At 39.1% G+C, this 27484-nt stretch overlaps 1 protein-coding gene across 1 annotated transcript in view; it reads left to right on the forward strand.

Moving 5' to 3' along the window:
• The window catches only part of LOC116103624 (guanine nucleotide-binding protein G(q) subunit alpha), a 263445-nt gene that overhangs the window by 169500 nt on the left and 66461 nt on the right, over window positions 1-27484 (forward strand). Inside the window, exon 3 of the mRNA XM_031389842.1 lies at window positions 23061-23215. Within this exon, the coding sequence (XP_031245702.1) occupies window positions 23061-23215 (155 nt within the window). The remainder of the gene's footprint in view (window positions 1-23060; window positions 23216-27484) is intronic.

Below are 27484 nucleotides of genomic sequence, written 5' to 3' on the forward strand. Positions count from 1 at the left end.
CTAGTGCTACCTGCCCTTGCTAAATCTGACTGGAGCCTGTGATCCTGGTTGTGTCAGAACTCCTCAGAATCAAGCTGACTCTGGGATCCTGGCATCCTGGGCTTGTTAAATCACCTGGGGGTGTGGCTTTCTTTGGGTGTTGTAGGACTGGCTGCAGAGCTTGTGCCCAAGGTCTGCTCAGAACACTAACCCAGACAGACCGGAAGGAACCGGAGTCACTGGGCTGGTGGAGGTCCTGTGTGCCTGGTCCTGCTGGTCCCAGTTACTCCCAGTGTTGGGACAGATGTTGGTTCCTGCTTACCTCTATTTATTCTTGGTATTGCTCTCTAGTTCCCACCTTAGACCCTTTCCCATAGTAGTCCCCTTTCTGCTTTTATGTTCCCACGTAAATATGTATTTAAATGGAGATATGCCAGTGATAGAAAGCACAAGAAGATAGACTTTCTCAGTCTGGCTCATGCTGTGTAACATGATGATCTCTAGTGCCATTGATTTTCCTCATGCCATAAGATTACAATTTTGTGTAAATCTGCTTCCTGCTCATGTGTATTTCTATATGTAGGTGATGGCTACATATGAAAAATGAATGGGTATCTGTGAAGTAAAATATTCAGGGGGAAGCAGGTTCTCACTATGTAGATCTGGCTGATCTTTGGATTCTCTATGTAGACCACACTATCCTTGAATTCACAGAGATCCTCCTGCCTCATAGCTGGGATTAAAGATGCATGTCACCTCACCAAGCTGAAGTAAAGAATCTTGAACCAGAGTTAGCTTCAAATCAACACTAGTTTAAGTATCAAATTATTTGTCCTTCTCTCTCTTGCATGCTTGCCCAAGATTTTGTCCACCTGGTAGCCCATGCCTTCTGGATAAAGTTGAGCAGTGTTATTGATTTACGGAGAACAGAAATTGTTCCATTAGCTACTGTCATTAGGATCTTCAGTGTGTCCCAAAGCCTGTATGAAAGGCTGAGCCTCCAGGGTAGCAGTGGGAGGCAGGGGACCTCTGGGAGGTGAGACAAAGGGGACTGTGGGATTTCTGACCATTCCTGTTCTTTGTTAGGCTGTTCAGTAATAGTTTCTGGGATTTGATCTGCCATCTACTCATGCCAAGATATCTTGTCCTGTCATGGGCTCATAGTAAAAGGGGCAATCTACCACGGTCTCTCTCAAACCCTGAGAGGGAAAATTAAAAATTATTGCTTTTCTCAAGAAATTTGCTGTAGCGAAAAGAATCTTAATAACACAGCAGCCCTTCTGTGCTAATGAAGGATTATGTGAGCTAAAGCACTATATTGCTATAAAAATGATCAGTCAAGCCTGACTTCTACTTATGATTAACACATGGCTCCAAAAGAGCGGTTATTATTTCTGAGCTACCCTAGAAGCTAGTGAAATACTGCTGATCATCAGAGGGCCTGTGAGGAAAAAGTGGATAGCCCTAGAACTAGAAGTGAAGGCTTTGGAGCAGGGATAGAAAAGAGCAGTGTGCACCCCTGTGCAACTTGGGAAAGGAGGGAGCAGTAGACTGTGTGCAGCTTAGGAAGAGGGCGCACTGTCATTTCAGTACAGGTCCTTTTATGTTTTAACAATTTGGATGAGCCTACAAAGTAATGATTTTTTGCTCTCCATTTTCATACATGCATTAACCCCCCTCCAACAGCCCTCCCAACTGCTCCTGTTCCCGTTTGCCTGTTTCCCATCCTTTCACCAGCATACCCCTGCTTTTGCTGTCTTAGCACATGTGTTATATTACCCTTCTGTTTACTTTTATCTTAACTTTGTTTCCACTCTTCCTGTGATCCCTTTTCTGATTTCATGATTACGTGTACATATTTTAATGTGTGCATTTGGATGTATTTATACATATACTGTTATATGATATAGTTATGGATTTTAAAGCTATATTCTGCATATGAGAGCAAGTGGGGCTTTGTTTTCTGCATGTGGCTTGTTTTGCTTAACATGGTGATTTCCAGTTCTATCCATTTTCCTAAAAAATACCTTATTTCATTTTTCTTGATGACTGCATAAAATTGTATCATGTACACATGCCATATATTCTTTATTCATTTGTCCACTGACAGATTTCTTGACTGGTTTCATTTCTCGGGTACAGTGAAGTAAGCATGGATATTCAGTTGCCTCTGCAGTGTGTAGATTTACACGATGCTGTACTTGGCTCATATGAGTTCTCTTTCAAGATCATAGAAGAACCTTTGTACCGACTTCAGTATGCTCTCTCAAAATTATGTTCACTGAGAATTCCCATTAAATCTCAGCTTTATTCCAATAAAATGTTGGGGTTCTAATTTTATATGCATTTTTATTGATTGATTTTAAATAATAGAAGTAATACAGCTCTGTGTAGATCAGGGAGCTGCTTACTATCCTTTAACAGAAGTATAGCTAGGAAATAATATTTTTTTAAAGTCAGAAAAGGCTAGATAAGATCAGTTTCGAAGACCTGGGTATGGTGGTGCATAATTTTCACTTCTTTGCTCCAGAGGTCAAGGTAAGGGGATTTTTGAGTTCTAGGTCAGCCTGGGCTCCAAAACAAAAGTCATTTTAAAAATTAGACATTACTGATATTTCACTAGGCATAGCATTTATATAATAATATTGGTAATAAAGTGCCTCCAGTTTGTTTTTTTATTTTCTTTCCCCCCTTTTTAGATTAAGATGGCTTTAGCTATTTGGAATGCCACTGTTTTGCTGAGTTTAGGAGGAATTTAGCATATGCATATGGATTTTAAAATTAAAAACAGTATTATTTTAGAACTTATATTTTAGTATAAATGTTTTACTTTTACCATCTTTTCCTGCCACTAATTATGTGGAAATTAAAAAAAAATTAGGATAATGATTCTATTCTCTTTTGGGGGGATGATACATTAAAAAATTTTGAAAGCTCTTTGGGATCTGGACCCTGAGAAACAGTTGTCATCACTGTGTCATCACATGTGAAAAATCATGCCAGATGAACAGAGAGGGAAATAATGATATGTGTTTTTGCTGAATGTAAGTAGCATATTATGCTGCTTCAAGAGTAGTTGGAAATAGTTAAGGAGTTAAAAAAAAAAAGGCCCTGTGTCCTAGTCATCTACTTTGTCACAAAAGAGATTAGTTCTTAAAATGTTCTATAACAAAAAGTGACCATAGAAACCATTGCTTTGAGATTGTAATTCCTCAAGCTCGTCCATTTGAATTTGTAGCTCATCTGTTTACTGACATGAAAAGGAGAACATCAGAACATCCTTATGAGTTTCTGACTTTTATCTACTTCCCATGTGATTGTAGTATTGTTTTTATATAGCCAGAATAAATAACAAAGTAGTCTAAGAACATAATTTCTGCAATTTTTTTCTATAGATAAAGAATTTTCAACTTGGGTCTGGAGAGATGGCTCAGCAGTTAAGAGCAGTGGCTGCTCTTGCTGAAGACCTGAGTTCAGTTCCCTGAAATCACATGCCAGCTCACAACAGTCTGTAACTACAGTTCCAAGTGATCCAACACCCTCACCCAGACATACATGCAGGCAAAATACCAAGGCACATAAAATAAATAAATTATATAAGGAATTTACAACTAGTTCAAATGGACAAATTTTAAAATAGTAACTTATGTAAACTATATATATATATATATATATATATATATATATATATGAGTCTAAGTGCATTCTAATCTTTTTTATTGGATATTTTATTTATTTACATTTCAAATGTTACCCCTTTTCCCGGTTTCCCCTCTGGAAACCCCCATCCTGTCTCATCTCCCCTGTGCTTCTATGAAGGTGTTCTCCCACCTACTCCTACCTCCCCGCCTGGCATTCCCCTACACTGGGGCATTGAGCCTTCCAGAGCAAAGGACCTTTCCTCCCATTGATGCCCGACAAGGCCATCCTCTGCTACATATGCAGCTGGAGCCATGGGTCCCTCCATGTGTATTCTTTGGTTGGTAGTTTAGTTCCTGGGAATTCTGGGAGGTCTGGTTGGTTGATATTGTTATTCTTCCTGTGGTGTTGCAAACCCCTTCAGCTCCTTCAGTCCTGTCTCTAACTCTTTCATTAGGGACCTAGTGCTCAGTCCAGTGGTTGGCTGCAAGCATCCTCTGTGTTTGGAAGGCTCTTGCAGAGCCTCTCAGGAGACAGCTATATCAGGCTCCTGTCAGCAAGCACTTCTTGGCATGCACAATAGAGTCTGGGTTTGGTGTCTGTATATTGGATGGATCTCCAGGTGTGGCAGCGTCTGGATGGTCTTTCCTTCAGTCTCTGCTCCATACTTTATCTCCATATATGTTCTCATGAGTATTTTGTTCCCCCTTCTAAGAAGGACTGAAGCATCCACACTTTGGTTTTCCTTCTTAAGCTTCATGTGGTCTGTGAACTGTACCTTGGGTATTCTGAACTTCTGGGCTAATTATCCACTTATCAGTGAGTGCATACCATGTGTGTTCTTTTATGATTGAGTTACCTCACTCAGGATGATATTTTCTAGTTCCATCCATTTGCCTAAGAATTTCATGAACTCATTGTTTTTAACAGCTGACTAGTACTCTATTGTGTAAATGTACATTTTCTATATCCATTCCTCTGTTAAGGGACATCTAAGATCTTTCCAGCTTCTGGCTATTATATTTTGTTTTGTTTGTTTGTTTGTTTGTTTCCAGACAGGGTTTTTTTTTGTGTACCCCTGGCTGACCTGGAACTCACTTTGTAGACCAGGCTGACCTCGAACTCAGAAATCCACCTGCCTCTGCCTCCCAAGTACTGGGATTAAAGGCGTGTACCACCACCGCCCGGCATGCTTCTGGCTATTATAAAAAAAAAAGGCTGCTATGTTAAAGCATCTTCTGGGTATATGCCCAGGAGTGGTATAGCTGGGTCCTCTGGTAGTACTACGTCCAATTTTTCTGAGGAGCCGCCAAACTGATTTCCAGAGGGGCTGTACCAGCTTGCAATCCCACCAGCAATGGAGGAGTGTTCCTCTTCCTCTACAACCTCTCCAGCATCTGCTGTCACCTGAGTTTTTGATCTTAGCCATTCTGACTGGTGTAAGGTGGAATCTCAGGGTCATTTTGACTTGCATTTCCCTGATGACAAAGATGTTGAACATTTCTTTAGGTGCTCTCGGTCATTTGATATTCCTTAGTTGATAGTTCTTTGTTTAGTTCTGTACCCCGTTTTTAAATAGGGTTATTTGATTCTCTGGAGTATAACTTATTGAGTTCTTTGTATATATTGATTATTAGCCCTCTATCAGATGTAGGATTGGTAAAGATCTTTTCTCAATCTATTGGTTGCTGTTTTATCCTATTGACAGTGTCCTTTGCCTTACAGAAGCTTTTCAGTTTTATGAGATCCTGTTTGTCGATTGTTGATCTTAGAGAATAAGCCATTGGTGTTCTGTTCAGGAAATTTTCCCTTGTGCCCATTTGTTTGTGGCTCTTTCCCACTTTCTCTTCTAGTAGTTTCAGTGTATCTGGTTTTATGTGGAGGTCCTTGATCCACTTGGATTTGAGCTTTGTACAAGGAGATAAGAATGGATCAATTTACATTCTCCTGCATGCTGTCTTCCAGTTGAACCAGGTGCTGTCTTTTTTCTACTGGACAGTTTTAGCAGCTCCTTTGTCAGTGATCAAGTGACCATAGGTGTATTGGTACATTTCTAGGTCTTCAATTCTATTCCATTGATCTACCTGCCTGTCTTTGTACTGATACCATGCAGTTTGTTTGTTTGTTTGTTTTTTGTTTTTTTTTTGGTTTTTCTTTTTCTTTTTTTGTTTTTGTTTTTTGTTGTTGTTGTTGTTGTTGTTGTTTTGTTTTTTTTGAGACAGGGTTTCTCTGTGTAGGGTTCCTGGCTGTCCTGGAACTCACTCTGTAGACCAGGCTGGCCTCAAACTCAGAAATCCGCATGCCTCTGCCTCCCAAGTCCTAGGATTAAAGGTGTGAGCCACCACCACCCGGCTACCATGCAGTTTTTAATCACTATTTCTCTGTAATACAACTTGAGGTCAGGGATGGTGATTCCCCAAGAAGTTCTTTTATTGTTGAGAATAGTTTTCTGTTATACTGGGTTTTTTGCTATTCCAAATGAATTTTCAAATTGCTTTTTCTAACTCTATGAAGAATTGAGTTGGAATTTTGATAGAGATTGCATTGAATCTGTAGATTGCTTTTGGCAAAATGACCATTTTTAGTATATTAATCCTGCAAATCCATGAGCATGTGAAATCTTTCCATCTTCTGAGATCTTCTTCAACTTTGTTTTTCAGAGACTTGAAGTTCTTGTCATACAGATCTTTCATTTGCTTGGTTAGAGTCACACCAAGGTATTTTATATTATTTGTGACTATTGTAAAGATTGTCTTTTCCTTAATTTCTTTCTCAGCCTGTTTATCCTTTGAGTAGAGGAAGGCTACTGATTTGTTTGAGTTAGTTTTATATCCAGCCTCTTTGCTTAAGTTATTTATCAGCTTTAGGAGTTCTCTGGAATTTTTGAGGTCACTTAAGTATACTATCATATCATCTGCAAATAGTGATATTTTGACTTCTTCCTTTCCAATTTATATCCCTTTGCCCTCCTTTTGTTGTCTGATTGCTCTAACTAGATCTTCAAGTACTATATTGAATAGATAGGGAGAGAGTGGGCAGCTCTGTCTAGCCCCTGATTTTAATAGGGTTGCTTTAAGTTTCTCTTTATTAGTTTGATGTTGGCTACTGATGTGCTGTATATTGCTTTTACTATGTTTAGGTTTGGGCCTTGAAATCCTGATCTTTTGAAGACTTTTATCATGAAAAGGTATTGAATTTTGTGAAATGATTTTTCAGCATCCAATGAGCTGAGGATGTGTTTTATCAGTAGCTCTTTCCTGAATCTGAAGATTGAACATCTTACAACTTTGTTTTTAATTGTTGTGTTATGGTAGACAGGTATTACCCTTTCAGTTACTGGCTTTGTAATTCTGAACAAAAAACAAGAAACATAGGAATTGAGAACAAACTAAGGAAGTCCTGTTGGGAATTGAAGTACCCCGGGGGAGGGGGAGCTGCTTCCTATCCCTTAGCAGAAGTATAGCTAGGAAATAGTACTTTTTAAAGTAAAGTAAGAGCAGCAATCATCAACCAATAAATCACTAACCTTCCTGTTATGTAGAACTTCCCTTTCAACTCAGCAATGATCCTTCTGACTTAGCCTGCTGAGTTCTGAGATTGCAAGGATGTACCATTATCCCCTGTGCACTCCCCGCCCCACCCCCCACAATACCCATCACTGTATTTTAACTTTTTGCATGAGTGTCTCCTAATCTGCCTGTCATGGTGCAGTGCTTATGTAGATATGGAATTGGATCAAATGATTTACACATAATATTCAATAGATAGTACTAGAAACAACAGAAGAAAACTAGTTTCTACATTGTCAATATTAGCAAAATGGGAATCTGGTGACCTTTTAACTATTGTCCTTTCAAGAGCATGCTGTTTTGGTGCCTCTCTTTGCTTTTTGGAATACACATTTTAAAGATAACTGTATCTGGATTCACACTTTAGAGTTAATTTTATCAGCCTGTTTCTCACCCATTGTAGTTTATTCCATGCTACCACATACTCTGATGTCAGCCTTCTCCTGCTAATTCTTCATTTGTGTGTACCATGTCAACTTCTGCTCACCCATTAGAGACACACCCTAGGATAGTACATACAGCTTTGCAGAGCTAGACAGCTAGTCTGTGCTAGGATTTCCAAAGCACATCTCTGTGTGAATTATTGACGCAAGAGTCTTGCTCCTGGACATCTGGATTTAAAGAGAAATAAAATATGCTGGTCTATGAGGCTTAGTCTGGGTTTACTTTGTTCATTTTTTTTGAAACCTCTTTTTATTAGAATCAGCAAGCAGGAAACAAAAGACACCAGTAAAACAAGTGCAACAGTTACGTGAGAGGAATATGGCCTAGAGAATCTTAGGAGCCATGGGGATTTGGCCTTTTAATTTTTTGAATTTTAATTCTAGATTTTTGCCACATATTTAAAAAGTGGCAAAGCGGAGATCTTCCCCCATCCCATCCCAGGATAGGGAGTAAAAGTGCTCTAAAGGTTGCTCAGCGTCTGGGGTGAGTTTAAGTGTCTCCAGAGGATCGCTCTGACCTATATGTGCTCTCTCCTCAGTTACCCTGAGCAGAGGCACCGCAGATTAGAGAGCACGTGATTCAGAGCCAGTGGAGAATTCTTTTGCTGGGTAATACATTCTGAGAGATGAGCTGTCGAGGGCAATTACTTACAACTAGTTTAAGTCACCTGAGACCCTGACAATCTTTAGAAGCTAGAGCAAAAGTATACGTAGAAATGTGTGGCTGTGCATCACTACAATCCATCCATCCCATCCGTTTCCTTCAAGGTTTGCCTTTAGGAGCTGGGACTGTCCATGGCATCAGATGTCTTTCCTATACCAGTTCCAACTTCACACGAGCATCTCCACAGGCCTGTGAAAATCAAGGTGTTAGTGAGATTCCAGCAACAAAATCATAAAGTAATCATGGAGTGAGAGCTGGTAATTCTTACATATTGTGAGTGGGTGTCTTCTGGTGCCTGGAACATTGGCTAGTAGTTTTCCACCATGCTATTTTTAACTGAGGCTTTTTATAATACAGTGACACCAATTAATAGTTTTCCACTTCCTGGTGACTGACTGTCATACAGATCATATTGAGAAACAGTATCAGACAGAAGTGGGATTCTTTGTTTCATTGTTGGAAATGGGTCCTGCTAATATATACTAATGATAGACTACAGAGATTGTATCAGAATGTGGACTTGTGTTAACAGTATCTGAGGAGCTTCTGTATTAAGACTGTGGTATGAGAAAGAAAAAAGAAAAAAATCGAGGTGAAATATTTCTCTTTAGTCTTTGAATTATTGAAATATCTACTTGACTACTAAGGCATACAAATTTCCATACAAATTTTCATTAGAGTTCCAGAAGATTCTTCATAACTCTCTAAAAACAGAATTCTCAATTTTTCTTTACCTGCCCCTTACAGACCACAACCTCATCTCTTTTTTTTTTTTTTTTAAGCAAAGCATTCAGTCTCACTCTTTGTTGTTCTCTTAGAAGCCACCTCTCAAGTTAATTGTCTACATTTCTTTTGGCTGTATAAATACTTTTGAAATATGTAAGCTGTTCTGAAAACCATAGTATAGTGTAAAAATATGAAATAAACTATACTACTAATAGAGAGGCTGAGATAGGAGAAGCATGATTTCAAGACCATTATGGATTGTTTTTGTTTTTGTTTTTATTTTATTTTATTTTATTTTATTATTTTTTTCTTTTTTTTGGAGGAGAACCTGGAAAAGGAGATACTGTAAATAAAGAAAACATCTAATAAAAAAACTAAAACAACCCCCTCTCTCCCCCCCATTCACCATCCCATCCCCTAAAAAAAAAAAAAAAAAAAAAAAAGACCATTATGTTCACAACCTCATCTCTTATCTATGATAAGCAGAACAATTTCTTCTCCTCTTAATTGAATAGACTTTCATGTGGCATGTTGCCAAGTCTCCAGGTTGCCTGGGTAGACTGTTAACTAGGAATAGTCCACATTTCTTTAAAGCATGTAGACATTCAGAAACATTCTTTTGCCTTTTTGTTAAAAGTATCTTTGATATAATTTTCAGTCTTTGTGATATTAAATTATAAATGCCCTTCCATACATGGGTAGCTGTGGCAGCATACATATATATGTATGCAGCTTTCTTCGGCCGTGCCTGTGGAGGCTAGAGGTTCATGTGTTGAGTCTCCTTCAGTTGCCCCCCACTTTATTTCTGTGGCAGGGACTCTGGCTGAAGCACAAAGGTTCACTTAGTCTAGCTATCCATCTTGCTTTGCTTCTACTGCCCAGTCTCTGAATTACAGGCAAGCCAGCAGCTTTCTTAAAGTGTGTGTGTGTGTGTGTGTGTGTGTGTGTGTGCGCGCGTGCGTGTGTGTGCGCGCGTGCGTGCGTGCGTGCGTGCGTGCGTGCGTGCGTGTGTGTGTGTGTGTGTGTGTGTGTGTGTGTGTGTATGTGTACATGTAATTGGGGGTAGGGGAGATGGACTGAAGGCTATCTCACTGGCCTAGAACTCCCCTATTAGGCTAGGCTAGCCAGTGGCTGACTTCATCTTCCTAGCCCAGGAGTTGACACCACTACTCCCAACTTTTTTTTTCTCTTCTTCTAGGGATTGACTAGGTCTTCTGTTAGGAAGGTAAGCACTCTACTGACTATTTCTCTTGCCTAGATTTTAAACAATTTTATAATCCTTAGGGTAGAAGTTGTGTAGTCTGGAGTGAAGTTCACCATAAGAGAATACTTTAGCATAAATAAAAGGACATTGTAGGAGATACATAGCTGAGAAGGAGGAGGAAGAAAATAACCATGTCAATTGCCTGTGCTTACTAAATACTGTTATTCATTTTTGATTCTATCACCAATTGTACACAGGATTTTTACAAATAGCATATATGTTTTAAATTATTAGTATGTATGGGTGTCTTGTCTTCAGGTATGTCTGTTATTTTGTGTGTGTTTGGTGACTGAGGAGGCCAGAAGATGGTACCAGATCCCCTAGAACTAATATAACAGATGATTGTGAGCTGCCCAGATCCTGTGGAAGAATGGACAGTGTTCTTAACCCCTCCATGGGTTTTTAATTGAAACTTGTAATCTGTCTTTGTTGCTCATGTTGATCAGCCATTCCTTCAGTTCTTTGAAAGGGGCTGCATTGTTTATGTTACACATGTGGGTTAAAGCTTTGCCAAAGGATTTGCCATCTATATTCTTTTAGTTTACTTGGTACCTCCCTTACTATACATTCCTTAAGTTTTAACAGCAAAATCACATCACTATGGAAACATTTAAGTACCTTTCAAGCTACTCTTCAGACTTCAAGCTTGGCCTTGAAGGGATTGAACATCTATCTACCTTTATAAAACACCCATATAGGCTGCTGCTTAGCACTTTGTCTAAGAACATGCATATAGAAACACATGCCTGCATTTGGAAGATAGTGTCCATCATCTTTAAGTTTTTCCATTCTGAAATGGTTTGCAGTACTTTTCCTTCCATTCTTAGCTGATATCAAGAGTCATGGTGTTAGATATTAGACTCTGTGCATCACCTAACTGGGGAGACTACCTCTGCTTTTCCCATGGGATGCTGGCTAACACTGTGGCTCTCAAACACGTAATAGTGCTGTAGTTGTTCCACACACTGTGTAAGACAAATCTTAATATTTATCTCATTTGAAGATGAAATGCATAGATTATCTTCTTAAATTGCTTTTTCCTGCTCAGCCTGGCTCTAGTTATCAGCCTCTTGTCAAGGTCTAAGTGTTGATGACTAGGGTGGTAGCATTAAATACCATGTCATAGAGCTGCACATGTTGATGCATGGCTCTCTCCCAACACTTTGGAAACGAAGGCAGGAGGATTTGTGTGCTGTAGGCCAGCCTCGTGTATGTAGTGAGCTCTGTGGCAGCCAAAGCTGTATAGTAAGACCTTGTGTCAAACAAACAAAAACTTTTTAAAAAAAATCATGTGATGGGACACTTAATTTCAAGAGTCTCCAAGGGTATGATGTGTCTGGTGTTTGCTCAAGCATCCCTGATGATGCCAGCACTTTTCTGAGTTTGAGCAGCACTACTACATTTCCTGAATATGGCCATTTTGTTAACTGGAAAGCCCCATTCAGTGGCCATGGCCTGAAGCCTAACTGGTTGTCCTTCTCGTGAGCTAGCTTGAAGAGCCTACCAGCAATAGATTCCAGTACTTCAACTTCACTGAGACATCAGTAGGAAAGACTTGCTACCATTTCTGCCTCTTTCTGTAAGACTCTAGGTTGCTGCTAGGATATGAAGTTTTAGCTGTGTTGAGAGGGCTACACATTACTGGTACTACTGTCATGATGGGGGGAAATCTTGCTGGAATGAAGACAGTAGTTAGTTGTGCTCTTGACCTTTATGCTTTATCTATTGTGCAAAACAGACAACATTAATTAAGAGAATTTGGGGCTCTTCATGTAAGGTGAACTAACACTGTTGTGAAGAAGCCCAAATATAGAATGCTCACTTCAGAAAAATCTTACAGGTACAGGAAGGAAAAGAATCATATACATTCATTATTGATACTATTGGTGAGAATTTCTACCTTGCCATATCTTTCCAACTCTCTTGTAGTTTTGACATGTAAGTAAGTACATTTTGAATAGGATTAATACCTTTATGACTACTAATTAGTATATATAGGATGGGTTGGTATTTAGCATTTAGTCATTAATGATATAATACCAATGTTAATTTTTCTTTTCAAAATTAAAATTATATCCTCATAGTGATTGTCCTATTTTTTGAGTAGGAACAGAGTTGTTGGGATCACTGGATGAAAGCCAAGACCCTGCCTTATATGTGTCTTTACTGCCTATGCATATTGTTGGTTAGCATTTTATCCTAGCTTATGCTTTAATGCATAGTCATAAGACCATCACAGCCACTATTCAATTGAATTACCAAGTTATAAATGTCAACTCATAGCCTGGAAAAGTTGTGAGTCTAGCTCCAAATGGCACCAGCAACCTAGCAGGGCCTCCATTTCTGGATTAGTATTTCCTTCTGTCTAGCACTGTACTGTATTGTCACATGTTCAGCCTTGTTAGATCATATTTCTGGACAAATAGATCGGAAAGGAAGACACCTCAATTCTGTAGCACTAACATTGTCCTTGAATACAAGAACTATTAAACAGCCTGTGACCTAAGGTGTTTTTTCAGCATGGTTGAAATCTCTACAGACAAATATGAGCAGTGAGATAGCAGGATGTTTCTTTCTGAACTTTTAAATATATTGACATTTTTCTCATCATTAAAAAAAAAAACTCTATACAATTTATGTATCCTAAATCTTATGTTCTTGAATGGGAAATTAAAGGGAAAGATGTTTTCATAGAATAGAGATTAACCTAGGTAAGTGGTTCGGACTTTCATTTTATATATGTGGTTTTGAGCTTTGTGCTCACTTAATGATGCTCTGACTTTTCTTTCCTCTTTGAGTCTTCTTCCTTAGGTTGGAAGAGATTTCATTTCTTCCATTCTCTGCTTTTTTTTTCTAAAAGAGACCAGACGCTGATGGTATAGGAAGGTTATTATTTCCTTCAACCAAGCCAAAGACTCTGAAATATTTAAATGTATGTAAATAGTGCCCATAGGAACTGCAGAAGGGATAGAAGCAGTACCTATGCACTATCCCTTACACTCAGGTCACAAGCTCAGAGAGGGGTCAAGGAAAGGGTATCAAACACCCTTCAGGGAGATTTCTGTCTAGGCTCATTGGGGAGAGGGTGAAAATGCTGTCAGCAACCCAAGGTTATCAGACAGCACAGCAACCCATGGTCTGCGGACAGCACAGTAAGAAGGAAGCATCCGCTAAAATATAAACCTACCTGGGTGCACACAAAGTGTGTGTGTCCTTACGTCAGTTTGAATCTCATGAAGAGAGATCTAGTTGTTTTACTTCATATCCAGGGCTGTATCATCAGTCACTTTAGCTCTCCATGGAAGCTCGTGGAATTGAAGACAATGAACATGTGTGCGATACCTGCAAGACTTAATGAGCATCTATCTAGGGTCTTAAACAAAGTTTTGACTAGATTGAAGGATTTGTATTGAAAATATGAATGTTCCCACTGGGCTTTGAGCTTTTCTGTAGAGAAAAAAAAATTTTTTTTGTCAAGAAGTTTCAGTTAAAAAAATAAGCCCAAAGTAATAATCTGTGCCACTTATAATTATGTAACTTACAAATGAGAATTGAACATATAATAGCCACACATGTATGCACACCATAAAAACAGAAAATACCTCCTAGCAGGAGTCAGGCCCAAGATTCTGGAGACTACAAATGTTCCTTATCACACAAAGAAGGCAACAATTATGCCAGCCTCTGCAGGGAGGTTGGGCACTTATAAGGGGTGGGTAGGGGAGCTAAGCAAGTAACCTGAAACTGATCAGCTTGTGTTCAACATAGTTAAGTTTTTTTTTTAAATTATGTATTCTCCCATTCTTCTTAATTTAACATACCATACAAACAGCCTCTTACCTTCTTGGAATTCAAAGTGTTACTGGGTTTTAGAGTTTACTAAGAGAAGTAATAAATGTTGGATGGATGTTTGTTTGTTTGTAGGTGGGAGATGCTCATGTAAAATCTCTGAATTTTAGATGTTAATAATTTTAAAAATGTAACCCAAGTATTTGTACAGGCTATGGCCTCCCTTCTAGGTTTCACTCCAATTCTCCATACATAGGTTGCTGAGTCCCAGCTCCTACCTGCTGTTCAGTGTCCCATGAGTTTAGTTCTGGCCTAGTTTTTCATTTTCAATAAAGCATTCCTTAAACTTGCTCACAGGTTTTCTTGGCAAACATTCAACTGCCCTATGATTTCTCATATTCTAGGGTCTCCACTGAGCCTTTATATGCATAGCCTTGTGTGGGGCCCTCTTGGAGTCTCTTTTTACTAGGACTCTGGTTCTGCCTTACATTGCCTCTCCTCAGCAGTTTTCTGGAACCTTGGGATAAGCATCCATAACTCTCTCACTCCTGCAACTTACATGCCTGCAAAATAAGAGCCAATTGGTTAACAGTGCCAAATTCTGATGCTGGCTTATAGTCTGAGCTCGGGGACCACAACTCCACTGTATGTGTCTGAGATTGGGGAAACACTTTTCCCAGGCACCGGTTTCCAGCAGGTTCTATCATCTTAGACATTCTCCTTTACAAATGGATTTGCATTGTGAAACCCTGGATAAAGGGGTGTCATCCTCAGAGAACCTTAACCATAACAAAACCACATTTACAGTCCTTCCTCCACAAACTACACATTTCCTCCTTATTTTAGCTCTTTCTCACTGTAAATCTGCCTAAATTCAAGAACCACTTACCATAGCCTATAGTCTAGTTCATAGTATAGACCATGTTCCCTTCTGAAACCTAGTAACTGGGCTTTAAAGTCTGCATCCTTTATCATCATTCAGGTCTTCCACGATCCCAGCAAAATAGCCCATCAAGCTCTGTTTGGAGCCTTCTAATGCTTCTCTACTGTACGTAGGTCTAAAGGCTTGAAAATTCCCCCACAAACAAGTCAAACAAGACCTAAGAACCATATGATCAAGTAGTTATAGAAATGCCAGGATTTTGCTTTGGCTTCCTATCAGCTAGCTCCCCAATGTGTTCTCCAAATGAGACATAGAACAGTGTATCAGAGTTTCTTTTAGAATGATGTGTGAGACACTCTTAAAGGTGAAAGTGGGCAATGACCAGAGGAAAGCACTCTCCCACAGTGGAAGAGACAGTTTGAGACCAGAGAGACCATTGTGCTCTTCCATTAAGGCAGACTTGATATATTTGTTTCTACTCTCTGCTGTACTAGACAGTTTTCTTGGGAGGCATTTTCCTTTGCAAGCCATGGATAAACTTGTTTGGATTAGCTCCTAAGGAAAGATGTAATAGTGTGTCCTGTTCTTTGCCAGAAAACCTCTGGTGAAGTAGTAATTGATTGATGTTTTGAACAGTTTAGGATGCTGTTATTTACCAAGGTTAAATATTCTTTCCTTCTTAGATGTTAACATAGCCTTCCCTCCTCATGCTCTTTAGTGATATTTATCAGTCGAGTCAAGCTGACTGTGAAGATTAACCATCACAGATAAAAAGAAAATGTTTACTCTTTAAGAAATATGATTTGAAATATTTCTTCAAGTGTACAGATTTTCATAAATCATATTAGTATAATAAAACATACTTTCTGGTACATCAGTAAATAAATCTTTCAGATACACACCACTCAAATGTCACAGTATAGACCACAGCTATCACCATGTTCTCTGTAGAAGTAACTTTTAACAGCTGACTCTTAATTCATCTTTTTGAAATTTGAATTCTTATGAATGACAATTCTCTAACTCATTTGTTTTAAAAACATGCTTGGGTAAAGTGAGAATTCTCTTATTCTCTTTTTGCTGTTCAGATCTATTGCTTTTGAAGGGCAGAGATGGGTTGTTGCCGTGTCTCTCTTCATTTGTTTACTGATGGACAGTTTCTTGTTCTTCCAGCTAATGGGCTGCAGGACTGCAGGAGCAGTATGTTCCAAAACGACTTTTTCTTTGCCCAGATCTGAGAGAGTGAACCATTCACTTTCAATTCTTCCAAAGAATTTTAACTGAAATTTCACTGGCCATATTTTATGTGGAAAATTATAGAAATAATGTAGCCCCTCTGTGGGGCCGTGGGGGTGAGATGAGGGTGATGTAGCATTTTTATTGTTTGTTTCTGTTGTTGTTGGTTTGTTTGTTTGTTAGTTAATGGGAGAAGCTTTGTTCAGGGCAATATGCTTTGTCTGTTTTGTCTTTCTGTTGTCAAGCAAAATAATATCCCAAGCCAATAACAACATACTTGGCTGGCTAATAAGATTTTAGGACTACAGACATTACAATGACTAAAATGATTAGATTTTTTTCTTTAAACCTAGTATTAGGAAATGAACCACATGTCATGTGTAATCTTGGAAATGACAGAGGTGTGTATCCTGAAGTGGAATTGATCTCTCTGCTGAAACAGGGGTTGTTCATTTTTGCTCCTGCTTCATTTGTTGGGGGTCCCACTAGTCCCTGCCTTCAAAGTCTGAACCACTAGTGCTGCAGCCCTGTCAGCAAAGAGAAAACAAGACAGCAGAACTCATATGGGGAAGCCTGTGTATCTCTAAGCTGTGAGCCCTGAGTTTGCAAAGGTGTTACTCCAGTGCAGTTTTAAGTTTTGTGCCACAGATACCTGCTGGGCTTCCAGTGACCACAACCAGCACCCTTCTTGATTCAGAACACATGTGTCAGATAGTTATTAAAATTGAGTAATTAGTATTTCACAAATATTCTTTGAAAGCAACTGTATAGCCAATGCCTTATCATTTTGAATCTTCATGAATATTATTTATCTTCAGAAGTCTCCCTTTTCATTTTCTTTATTGTTGCGACTTTATATAAACTCTGAAGGTACTGTTCAAAATTCATGAATCATAATGTGACATTTCCATCCTAACCAGAAAGATAATAAAGTCCACGGTCAGCATCTTCCACCCAGAGGTCTGAGGTTGGGATTTTCTCTCCTGGAATCTTATAATTGCATCCGGCATTATGCTCTTGGAAGGTGTCTCTTTGTTATTTAGTGCGGTAGCAAGTGTCTGGCCTCCTGTGTTAATGATACAGCCAAACACAAAACAGGCAAAGGATAAGCAAAGAACTAGACAGAAGTATTACGTGGTAAATTATACTGGTATGATGGAAAAAGCAAAAGAATATTGTAAGTGGTAAGAAGCAGTCTAGTGTATGTTAGGTAAACAGGCACCGTCTTCAGAGCGTCACAGTCGAAAGGAAGGACTTTCCGTGAGCAGCAGCATGCTTCACAGTGAAGTGCCAAAATGATGTTAAAAATAAAAATCTAATAATGTTAGAGGTGACAGTTAACAATGCTAACTGGTAAAGTCTTGATGCAATGCAGTAGAATACGGCTCTTAAAACTTTATCTGATATTTTCTTGTCACAACATTTTATATAACATAAATTTTCCACTTTATCATGCAAGTGGATTGACTAACATTCAAGAGACAAATATCTATTGAAAAAAGTAAATTGTTAAGTAAAAAAGTAATTAGTAATTTTTTGTGGGGGGTGGGTTGGGTTTGGGGTTTGTTTTTTTTTTTTGAGACAGGGTTTCTCTGTGTAGCCCTGGCTGGCCTGGCTGGCCTGGCTGGCCTCAAACTCAGAAATCCACCTGCCTCTGCCTCCCAAGTGCTGGGATTAAAGGCGTGTGCCACCATAGTTCAAGCCATTCTAATACTTGTAGCAGAAAACTTATTTCATGACACCTCTTTTTCTGATAGCCCATGGCAAATTATCTGTATTATAGATGAGAACACTAGACTTGAAGAAGGGGGTGGTACCTACCCTAGGGCGTAAGGCTATATTTGAAAGAGTTAAGGTTGAAACCCAGTTTGATCTCAGGTTGTTACTCATGTTCTTTCTTTTTGCTACTGTTGTTGATCCCTGAACTGCTTGGGGAGACACTTCATAGTCTACATCTAATATCAAGATTAAGAAGGACATGGTAGCTGGGCTCAGAAAAGCAGGTATCCTGCCACAGAGGGATTTGACATTGGGGCTCTAATCTTCACTGGGTGCTTCAAGGGCCTTGTTATATAGTAATGTGTAGTTTGGCTGAGCTCACAGTTGAAAAGCATGGAGATGTGGTTCTATGTGAATGAGTCATTCATTCATGACATTAGCTAACAGTGGCTCAGTGTGACTTTGTCTTCTCTGTCATTGGCCTGGTGATAACCATAAAGAGATGCAGAGTGTATGCAGAGTGCCCTAAAGAGGGTCAGCTGTCCAGCTGCAAAGTCAAGAGGTGAAGCCTCTTAATAATGAGTTTATATCCATGTTTTCTTCGGGGTATTTGCAAATGATCCAGTATCCAGTGAGCTTCCAAAATGGTTTCCATTTGAACCAAAGGAGACTTGAATGGCTTGACCAAGACCACAGGGGCTCATATAGATGCATGTGCATGGCTCCTGATGCTGGTCTTACATTTCTTTTCCTTTAGCCTTTGAGTTTACTATTAGCTTTAGGTGTGAGCCCTGCCTCAATGAATACTGTAATTTGGCCTTTCAAGCGGCAGATGTTATCATTATTCCAGGCTAACACCATGGGAGACTGGGGGATCTGGAAACACGTTTAGATGTTGAACAGCTTATACCAGGGCATCCTCAACTGGCACGAAGTGGAGGTGGGGTTGTGGCATAAGCTGTAATGGTATTTTGCTTCCTTTGAACAGAAAACCCAACCAACCAAGAAGTCACTAAGATGCTTTTTATTTGCAGGTTTGTTGTGTATTTTATTATTATTATTATTATTATTATTATTATTATTATTATTATTATTATTAATTATTATTAAAATGCAAAAGGGAATAAGCAACAAGGGAACAAAATAAACCAGTTTATTTTAAACCTCAGTTGAGAAATAAAAGAGACTGTGGTTGATTGAGGTTCTTGCTATTTGTGATTCAAAGTACCTGTTTGTAGTGGGTTTCCCTTCAAATGGAGCTCAGTTTTGATTTTCCACTTCTGGAGTGTAGGAACTAGAATAGCCTGAAGTTCTCTTAAGCGCATAATGACTTTTTGAAATCTTTGCAGCATTGACTATGAGGGATTTTTATTTCATCTGAACACTTGCCTTGAGTGGGTAGAACAAGACCTGCTGTAGTAGGTCCTCTGTTCCACTTTCTCTCTGCAGATACAACCAGAGAAATATCAACATAAGATTTACCAGCACTACATTGGTGAATTGTGTGGTTTCCCTGTGGTCTTCCCCAGAACTCAGCCTGAGGTCCTGAAAGTGGCTAACTGCTTCTCACAGTGTGCTGCTCGCTCTTTCCAACAGATTGTGTGCACACTAGCATCTGAACACGACCATCCGCTCTTAAACATTTCCCTCAGTTTGCTCAATTGTATATTAAAAGAAATTGGATTTTATGTTTTGTTTATGTAGTGAACTCATTTTGCTTTTCTCTGCAGTATTCAAAATAAAAAAGATAACTCTAATTTAACTTATTTATTATATTATTAGAAGTAACTTCTTTCCTTTTTATAGTAGCCTTTTAAAATTAGTAATTGTTTAATTTACCATCATTACTTACAACTTTTACTATTGCAGAATAGACACTGAGCAAATAGAATGAAGATTCTAACTTACCTTCCTACTCTAACATACTAAAAATATTTCTGTGTTGAGAATATTTTTTACAAAAATAATGAGGATTACATTTACAATGGGACATTTATATCAACAATTTTTAATTCTATGCATATTTTGTAAAATGCTATCAAACTTAGAGAATTTTCATTGCAAACTTTTACATAAATGCAAATTATACTTGATTATATTTGAACCTGGGCTTAGGAGGTAATAAAAGTAACTTGGGAATTCTATTCTGCATGAAGGCAGCATGGGATTGATGTGTGTTTGGAGGAAATATTCTTTTGTAGATGGAGGAGATACACTTTTGTAGATCTTACAGAGTGACTTCTGAGTCGCAGGTTCATGGCAGTGACAAAAATTTTGGGGCATTCCAGGTAGAGATTTGCTTGGCTAGGTCTGTTTTTGCCAGGAGAACGTTCTTATCTGTTGAGCATCCGCTCACATTTCCCTCACACACCACGTGCTTCATCTTTTCCTCCCAGCAGACCCCTCTTCTCTTTGATCCTCATGTGGCCTCTCAGTCCACACTGCATTCCTTGCACATGTGCAGGCTTCATTCTGTTGTTAGTTAAAACAGTGAGTCCTGGAGGCTGGAGGCTGTGCTCAAGAAGGGACAGTGTTGGGATTGGAGAGATGGCTCAGCAGTTGCAAGTTCTTGTCACTCTTCTTACAGAGGACCCACAGCATGGCTCATAGCTGTCTGTAGCTCCAGTGCCAGGGGATTCAACACCATTTTATAGCCTATGTGAACAGCAGGCATGCATGTGAAGGAACCGACGTATGGGCAAAATACTCATACACATAAAATAAACATGTAGTATTTTTTTAAAGAGGGACAGTGTCATAACCCTTTAATGCTTTTGGATTGTGCTTTATTTACAGTCAAGTCATACTGATCATGCCTAGAGGAGGTCTCTGTTGACTTGGTCCAATTAATTGTCTTGCCTTATAAACAAGGAAATCAGTTTTAAAACAGCAAACAGAGTTTCTGCTGCAGGTGGTCCTGTGGCCAAAATCAGAACCACAAGTTAGCTGTTTTGATTGGCAGCATTGTTTCGTTTTCGTTCTTCTGTCCATCCTTGTGTAGGCAAGTGCTCATTGAACTTCTACTAAACCTAGCGAACTGAACCTGTCTCTGAACTTTCACATTATGGCAAAATGATACTATCACTCCTATACAAATTATACTATACTATAATTATGAGAAACTGGGTAGGAAGATTGCCTTGAAACTATGGCTTGTAGGTACTCATCATACCCATATTGATAGATAGATAGATAGATTAGATAGATAGATAGATAGACAGACAGACTAGACAGATAGAGTTACAGATATAGATGATAAATAGATGGATAGATAAGGGAGGGGGAGTGGAGGACCCTCCAGAAATGAGAACTTTATGGTCACAGCTCCTTTCATCACTATATAGTCTAGAACTGAGGTTAGCTAAGACATAATAATCAGCATAGAACAAAACGCTGACAGTCTGTGGTTCAAAGTACACAAAAATTACTTTTTTTTTTCCTGGAGAGGAAAATAATAATGTCCAACTTATAAGTCAGTGGTTCTCAACCTGTATGTTGTAACCCCTGTAGGGGTTAAACAACCCTTTCATGGTGGTCACCTAAGACCATCAGAAAACACAGATATTTACATTGTGGTTCATAACAATAGTTATAGTACAGTTATGAAGTAGTAACAAAAATAATGTTATGGTCAGGGTCACCACACCATGAGGAACTGCATTAAAGGGTCGCAGCATTAGGACGGTGGAGAACCACTGCTGTAAATGATGACATATGATATAGCCCCTGAGCAGAAGCTCTTTTTAAAACAGCCTTCTGGATAGAAAGATGAGCCTCAGAAAGAGCCATGGGGAATGATATAGCCCCTGAGCAGAAGCTCTTTTTAAAACAGCCTTCTGGATAGAAAGATGAGCCTCAGAAAGAGCCATGGGGAGGAAGGGCTCCACCTCGGATAGGATGCAGGATTCCAGGCTGCTGAAACTGCTGGCAGATTGCCTAACCTGAGACTGAATGAATGCAGAATGAAACTGCAGGAATCTGCTTCCACAGTGAGAGACAGACCCACGCTAGGGCTTCTCAGTGGCTGCATCCAATTGTCTTAGTCAAAGCAGAACTGACCACAAAGGGGATTTAAGTCTCAAATATGTTGAACTGCCTAAAGTTAAAATCAAAATTAGTTATTGAAAAAAGGCCCGTTCTATTTGAAGACTGAGATCCAGACAGGACAACATCGATTGGATTGCATTTATTAACATTATTTATGCTTAATGCTAGATGAAAGGAATTGGCCATGATACAATCATGATAATCATTAACTAACCTTGTTGAATTTTTTTTTGTACAAAATCAAAATTGTTTCAGTAATTATCAGCCATCTGCCTCTAATTTTCAAGTTAATTAGTTATTAAATTTATGTTTGTTTGCATACTTGTTATATATGTCTAATTTGCACATATCACATTTAGTGAAAGCTATTTTGATTAGAGTTATTAAACAATAGTGCTCTGGCTACTTTGAAGATACATGAAATTTGTTAATAAAATATAAAACTTATTTTAATATTGTTGAAACTTTTCAATATCTTTGTTTTTTTTTTCATGCTAAGTATACTATACTGAAAATAGCAAAGCTCTTTTTGATTACTAGAAAAATGGAATAGGTTCCTCAACTTGATAATGTAGAGATATAAATATTTTGAAACATGGGATATGCTGGACTGGAGAATTACTGCAGTTAAATCATTAAATGGTTCTTCTGGTGGTTTTATATCCCATCTGAAAGTGAATTAATTGTAGGGACCATTATTACTTGAGGACTCTGAGCTGGTGCTGGTAACAATCCTCAGGCTGAGGACAACACATGTTGTAACAAGTTTTCAGAATGGAGGAGATAGAAACTGTCACCTGTTTTCGGGGTTATGATAATCAGTTAAAACAGGGCCTCTATAGTATGGTACCTCTGCTATCTTGGTGAAAGAGCTTTACTCCTGTTCCTTCTGATAAGCTTTAGCTCCAAATTTCCTTTAGAGGGGATGGCTTAAGGCTGGGTTCTCTCTAAGAAAAAAAATATGAAGACATTATTATGAGCCAGTTTGAAAACCAGTCTGTGAAGATATCTCTTGAATTATATATAATATAAAGTATGAGTTAAAGACTCAATAAAGCAATGCAGAATATTCAAACGGCTACTGGTTTTGTTTCTTAAACAGGCTCATGCACAATTGGTTCGAGAGGTTGATGTGGAGAAGGTGTCTGCTTTTGAGAATCCATATGTAGATGCAATAAAGAGCTTGTGGAATGATCCTGGAATCCAGGAGTGCTACGATAGACGACGGGAATATCAGTTATCTGACTCTACCAAATAGTGAGTATCCACACAGCAGGCCCTGAAATGGCTGCTGCTGTACTTCACGGGGTTGTGCTCTGTAGTGTGACAGTGTCATCTGTTGTGTGAATGGTAATCAAACATGAACCCACGTTTGTGTGTCAACCTCCTAAGTGTAGGTGTAATTATAAAGTACTGAGGTCATGTTGAGGACAGTATTTCTCTCTCTCTCTGTGTGTGTGTGTGTGTGTGTGTGTGTGTGTGTGTGTGTGTGTGTGTGTGTTGTTTGTTTGGTTTTGTTTTTTCTTTTTTGGAGACAAGTTTCAAGTATCCCAGACTGACCTTGAACTCCCTATACTCCTATCTTCAATGCTGGAGTACTGTGATAGCAGACATGTCACTATGCCAATTAGGAATCCTAAGGCTCAGACTTCAAGCATTGTAGGCAAATATTCTACCAGTTGAGCTACGCCCTCAGTTCCAAGAGTATTTCTCTCACTGAGCTTTCCTTAAAAAAATAAAAATAAAAAAGATGATCCTAGTGATTTGATTTTCATCACCCTGTTTTCTCCCTTTATGCAAGCCAGTGATCCACAAACCTACACATCATTGTGTCTTGCATAGGTTTTTTTTTTTTTTGGCTTTGTTGTTATTGTTGTTGTTGTCTTCTTTTGTTTTTTTAACTTGACATAAACCCTAGAACCTCAACTGAGAAAATACCTCCATCAATCATATCAGCCTATTGGCAAGCCGGTGAGGCATTTTGTTAATTAATGACTGATGTGGGAGGGCCCAGCCCACTGTGACAGTGCCACCCCTAGAATGGTGATCCTGGGTGCTGTAAGAAAGCAGGGCTGGTAAGGAGTAGTCCTCTACTTTGACACAGTTCCTGCCCTGTTTGAATTTCCACCATTCAGTGAGGGACTGTTACCTGGAAATGTAAGATGAAATAAACCCTTTGCCTCCCAAGTTGCATTTAACCATGATCTTTATCACAGGAGGGCGACCCTATAGGAAGACCAGCAGTCTCAACTAACCTGGACCCCCAAGATCTCTCAGACACTGAGGCACCAACCAGGCAGCATACACCTGCCGATATGAGGCCCCCAACACATATACAGCAGAGGACAGCCAGGTCTGGACTCAGTGAGGGAAGATGCACATAACCCTCAAGAGACTTGAGGCCCCAGGGATTGGGGAGGTCTGGTGGGGTGGGGATGGAGGGGTGGGGAACATCCTCTTGGAGACGGGGTAGGGGAGTGCGGGAGGAGGAGGTATGGGATGTGGAACAGTCAGAGGGTAGACCAGGAAGTGGATAAAGTCTGGACTGTAAAAAAGATTAAAGGATAAATAAAAAAAGAAAACAAATGGAGTAAAACTTCTGATCTTAGTATTAGATGACAGAATACTTAAATAAATTAGAAATTACAAAGAAAAGTGTGTGTGATCATGGCTTCTGAAAACATAAGACTTCCTAGTTTCCAGTTCTTAGACAACTTTCAAAGAACAATTATTGATAGATGGGTTTTCTTTTGCAGGAAAACTGTAAGTTTTAATTTTGCATGCATTCCAGAATTACTGTGTGAGCTGCCAGTTAATCTCATGTACCTGTGCAAGATTTGCATCCAAGAGAGATCTGTTAATTCTGTCTTCAGTGTCGATAATAGAAATGAAGTTCACCATGGGATTAATATAATCAATGTAGCCAGAAATCTAGATAGTTACGATCTGAAACAAAATGTGGGTTATGTTTGTTTTGGTTTATTTAGTTATCTAACAGATTTCCATCTACATTAATTATGTTAATATGTCATTCCCCTCTTACTTTGGTTCTGGTCAGATACAAGAAAGGGTAGGAAATATTTCACAGCCTTAAAAGCCTGTCCCTATTATAAGAACAACCTAATGGACAAGAGTGTGCTTTAGAGCAAACTGAGGGGCCTGGATGGCTGATTGATGCCCTTCAATAATGCCCAGAAGGTCCAGGGATTATACTTTCTTTTTACTGACAGCAGGATTCCGTCTGTCCTGTTTAACATGCGCTCCAGTGTGTGCAGTATCTGACGTGTGTTGTTACTGTTTGTCCTTCCCACCCTATCCTTCTTCCACAGCGCCCTTCAGGTAGGGGCTCTATTACTTTTTGCTGACCTTCTTCACCCTTCCATCTGCCCTGCCCACCCCCTTTCCCTCTCTCCTCATTCCCTAGTTGTAAGTCTCTGTAAGCTGAGTACATAGAAAACGTGCATTCATTTCTTGTCTATTGAAAAGCCTGCCTCCTCTACCTTTGACCAGCTGTCTGTCTTTTACTTCCTGCCTCTTCTTTCCTTCTGTTTCCTTTGCCATTTCAGATTTCATCAGTGCCCCATGTAGAGCTGTTTATCCACCTCCCCTTTTCCTGTCCGTTATGTCTTACCCTCCTGTTGTTTGCTCCTCCACCCTCACTGACTCCTTTTTGCTTCTCCTTTAACTGCCTTCTGCCCTGCACTTTGTTAGCAGGATCCTGTTTCAAATAATGCTCCATGGCTCCACCCTTTTCTCCTCTCTCTCTCCTCCTTCCCTCTCTCTCTTCCTTCCTTTTTTCTTTTTCTAGTACTGGAGATTGAACGGTTGTCTGCATATGCAGCAATTGCTCTACCACTGAGCTAAAGCTAACTTCTGTTTATGTTTATTTTATACACTATCTCTTCCCCTTCCTACTTCTCTTTTTTTCCCTTTATCCATCAGCTATAATTATTCTGTCTATAGAGAGGCCTTGATAGCAGGGAGTCAAAACTCCAATATCTTATGTGTCCACTACATAGTTAAGTGTCCATCAGGGCATGACTGTTCATGAAGAATCTAATTTGTCCCGCCCACCCCCACCCCTGGGTAAACTAATGAAATGGTTCTTTTGCACGAAACTTAATCTTCCATGGATATGCTCTTGAGACAGCCTGTCATCTCTCGTGATACTATCCCAGGAAGATTTGTGGATTTTGAGACTTGCACCCATCACTTAATAGGGAATTTGCATATTATTGTAATGTGTGTTTAGGCCAAGAGCTGTCATGGGCAGTCTCTCCCGAACGCCATCACCTTAGAATTCTGCCAGCATCAGCTGACTTTAGTGTAGAATTTGACATGCTGGTTTGACACAGATGATACTTGTGCCTCTGGCACAAGCTGATTGAAGTCCCCTGATTGTTCTTTATATCTGACTTTTCTATAGTTCAGGGATAAGCTGACTTCCTAAGTTGCATTTATGTGAATATAGATACTTAGTTCTTTAAGACGATGTTTTTGTGGAAATAATAAATTATAACATCTTGTATCATTTTGTTATGTATATCTTTGTTTAAAAATATATATATATTTCTACATAAATGGCACATAAATTATGCCTAAAGCCAGTAAGTTCATGTTCAGATTCCCTGGGTTCATCTAAAATGTCATTCAGTTGTGGTTAATTTTAGGACTACATATTTCATCTGGTAACTGTGTCTTTTAAGGCTTTTCTACCCTAGTAAAGAGACCTGTTTTATATTTCATTGGCATGCTGAAGAGTGGCCTAGATTTCCTGATTTATTCTTTGTACAGTTTAGCTTGCTTCTTTCTCACAGGATTAATTATACACTGGAAGTTAAGATTCAGACTCAAGGTGGGCAGTGTAATGGAATACGTTTTTAAGTGATGTCACATTCTCACCCTGTCAGCTTTCACTTTTATGTCAGTTCATAACCCTTGCTGATAAATAACCACAGAAGGATTTGTAATATAGTAGTGGTAGTAATAGAAATAATAATAGTTGTTGTTATTGTTGAGGCAGGTTCTAGAACTTTCTGTGTAGATCAGGCTATCCTCCAGCTCATAGGGATCTGCCTGCCTCTGCCTTTTGAGATTAAAGACATGTTTTACCATGACCGGGCTCCTTACTACACATGTCCCTTGCTCTGTGCTGGTCGTCTCTGAGGTAGCTTTTCTACTCAACTGATGCTTTTGATTATCTTGAAATACATCTTTCCTACTGGAAAACTGTATGTGTTCTAATCTTTTATGAAAAAAACAGTAATTTTCTGCATGTACTAAATAAGGTAGTAATGGTGTCACTTATTATCCAAACCGGGATACCTTTAGAAGGTAGCTGCTGTGCTGAAAAAGCAAATGTAAACTGCTGCCTGTCAGGTAGGCAGGCATGTGGCTTCTGGTAACTACGTGAAACCTGAGGGCTTGGTTGATGTCCTTCCTTCTACTTCTGTGGAAGTCTTTCTTCTTCTTCTTCTTCTTCTTCTTCTTCTTCTTCTTCTTCTTCTTCTTCTTCTTCTTCTCCTC

This window comes from Mastomys coucha, unplaced genomic scaffold (genome assembly GCF_008632895.1).
Source record: "Mastomys coucha isolate ucsf_1 unplaced genomic scaffold, UCSF_Mcou_1 pScaffold21, whole genome shotgun sequence".
Lineage (NCBI taxonomy): Eukaryota > Metazoa > Chordata > Mammalia > Rodentia > Muridae > Mastomys > Mastomys coucha.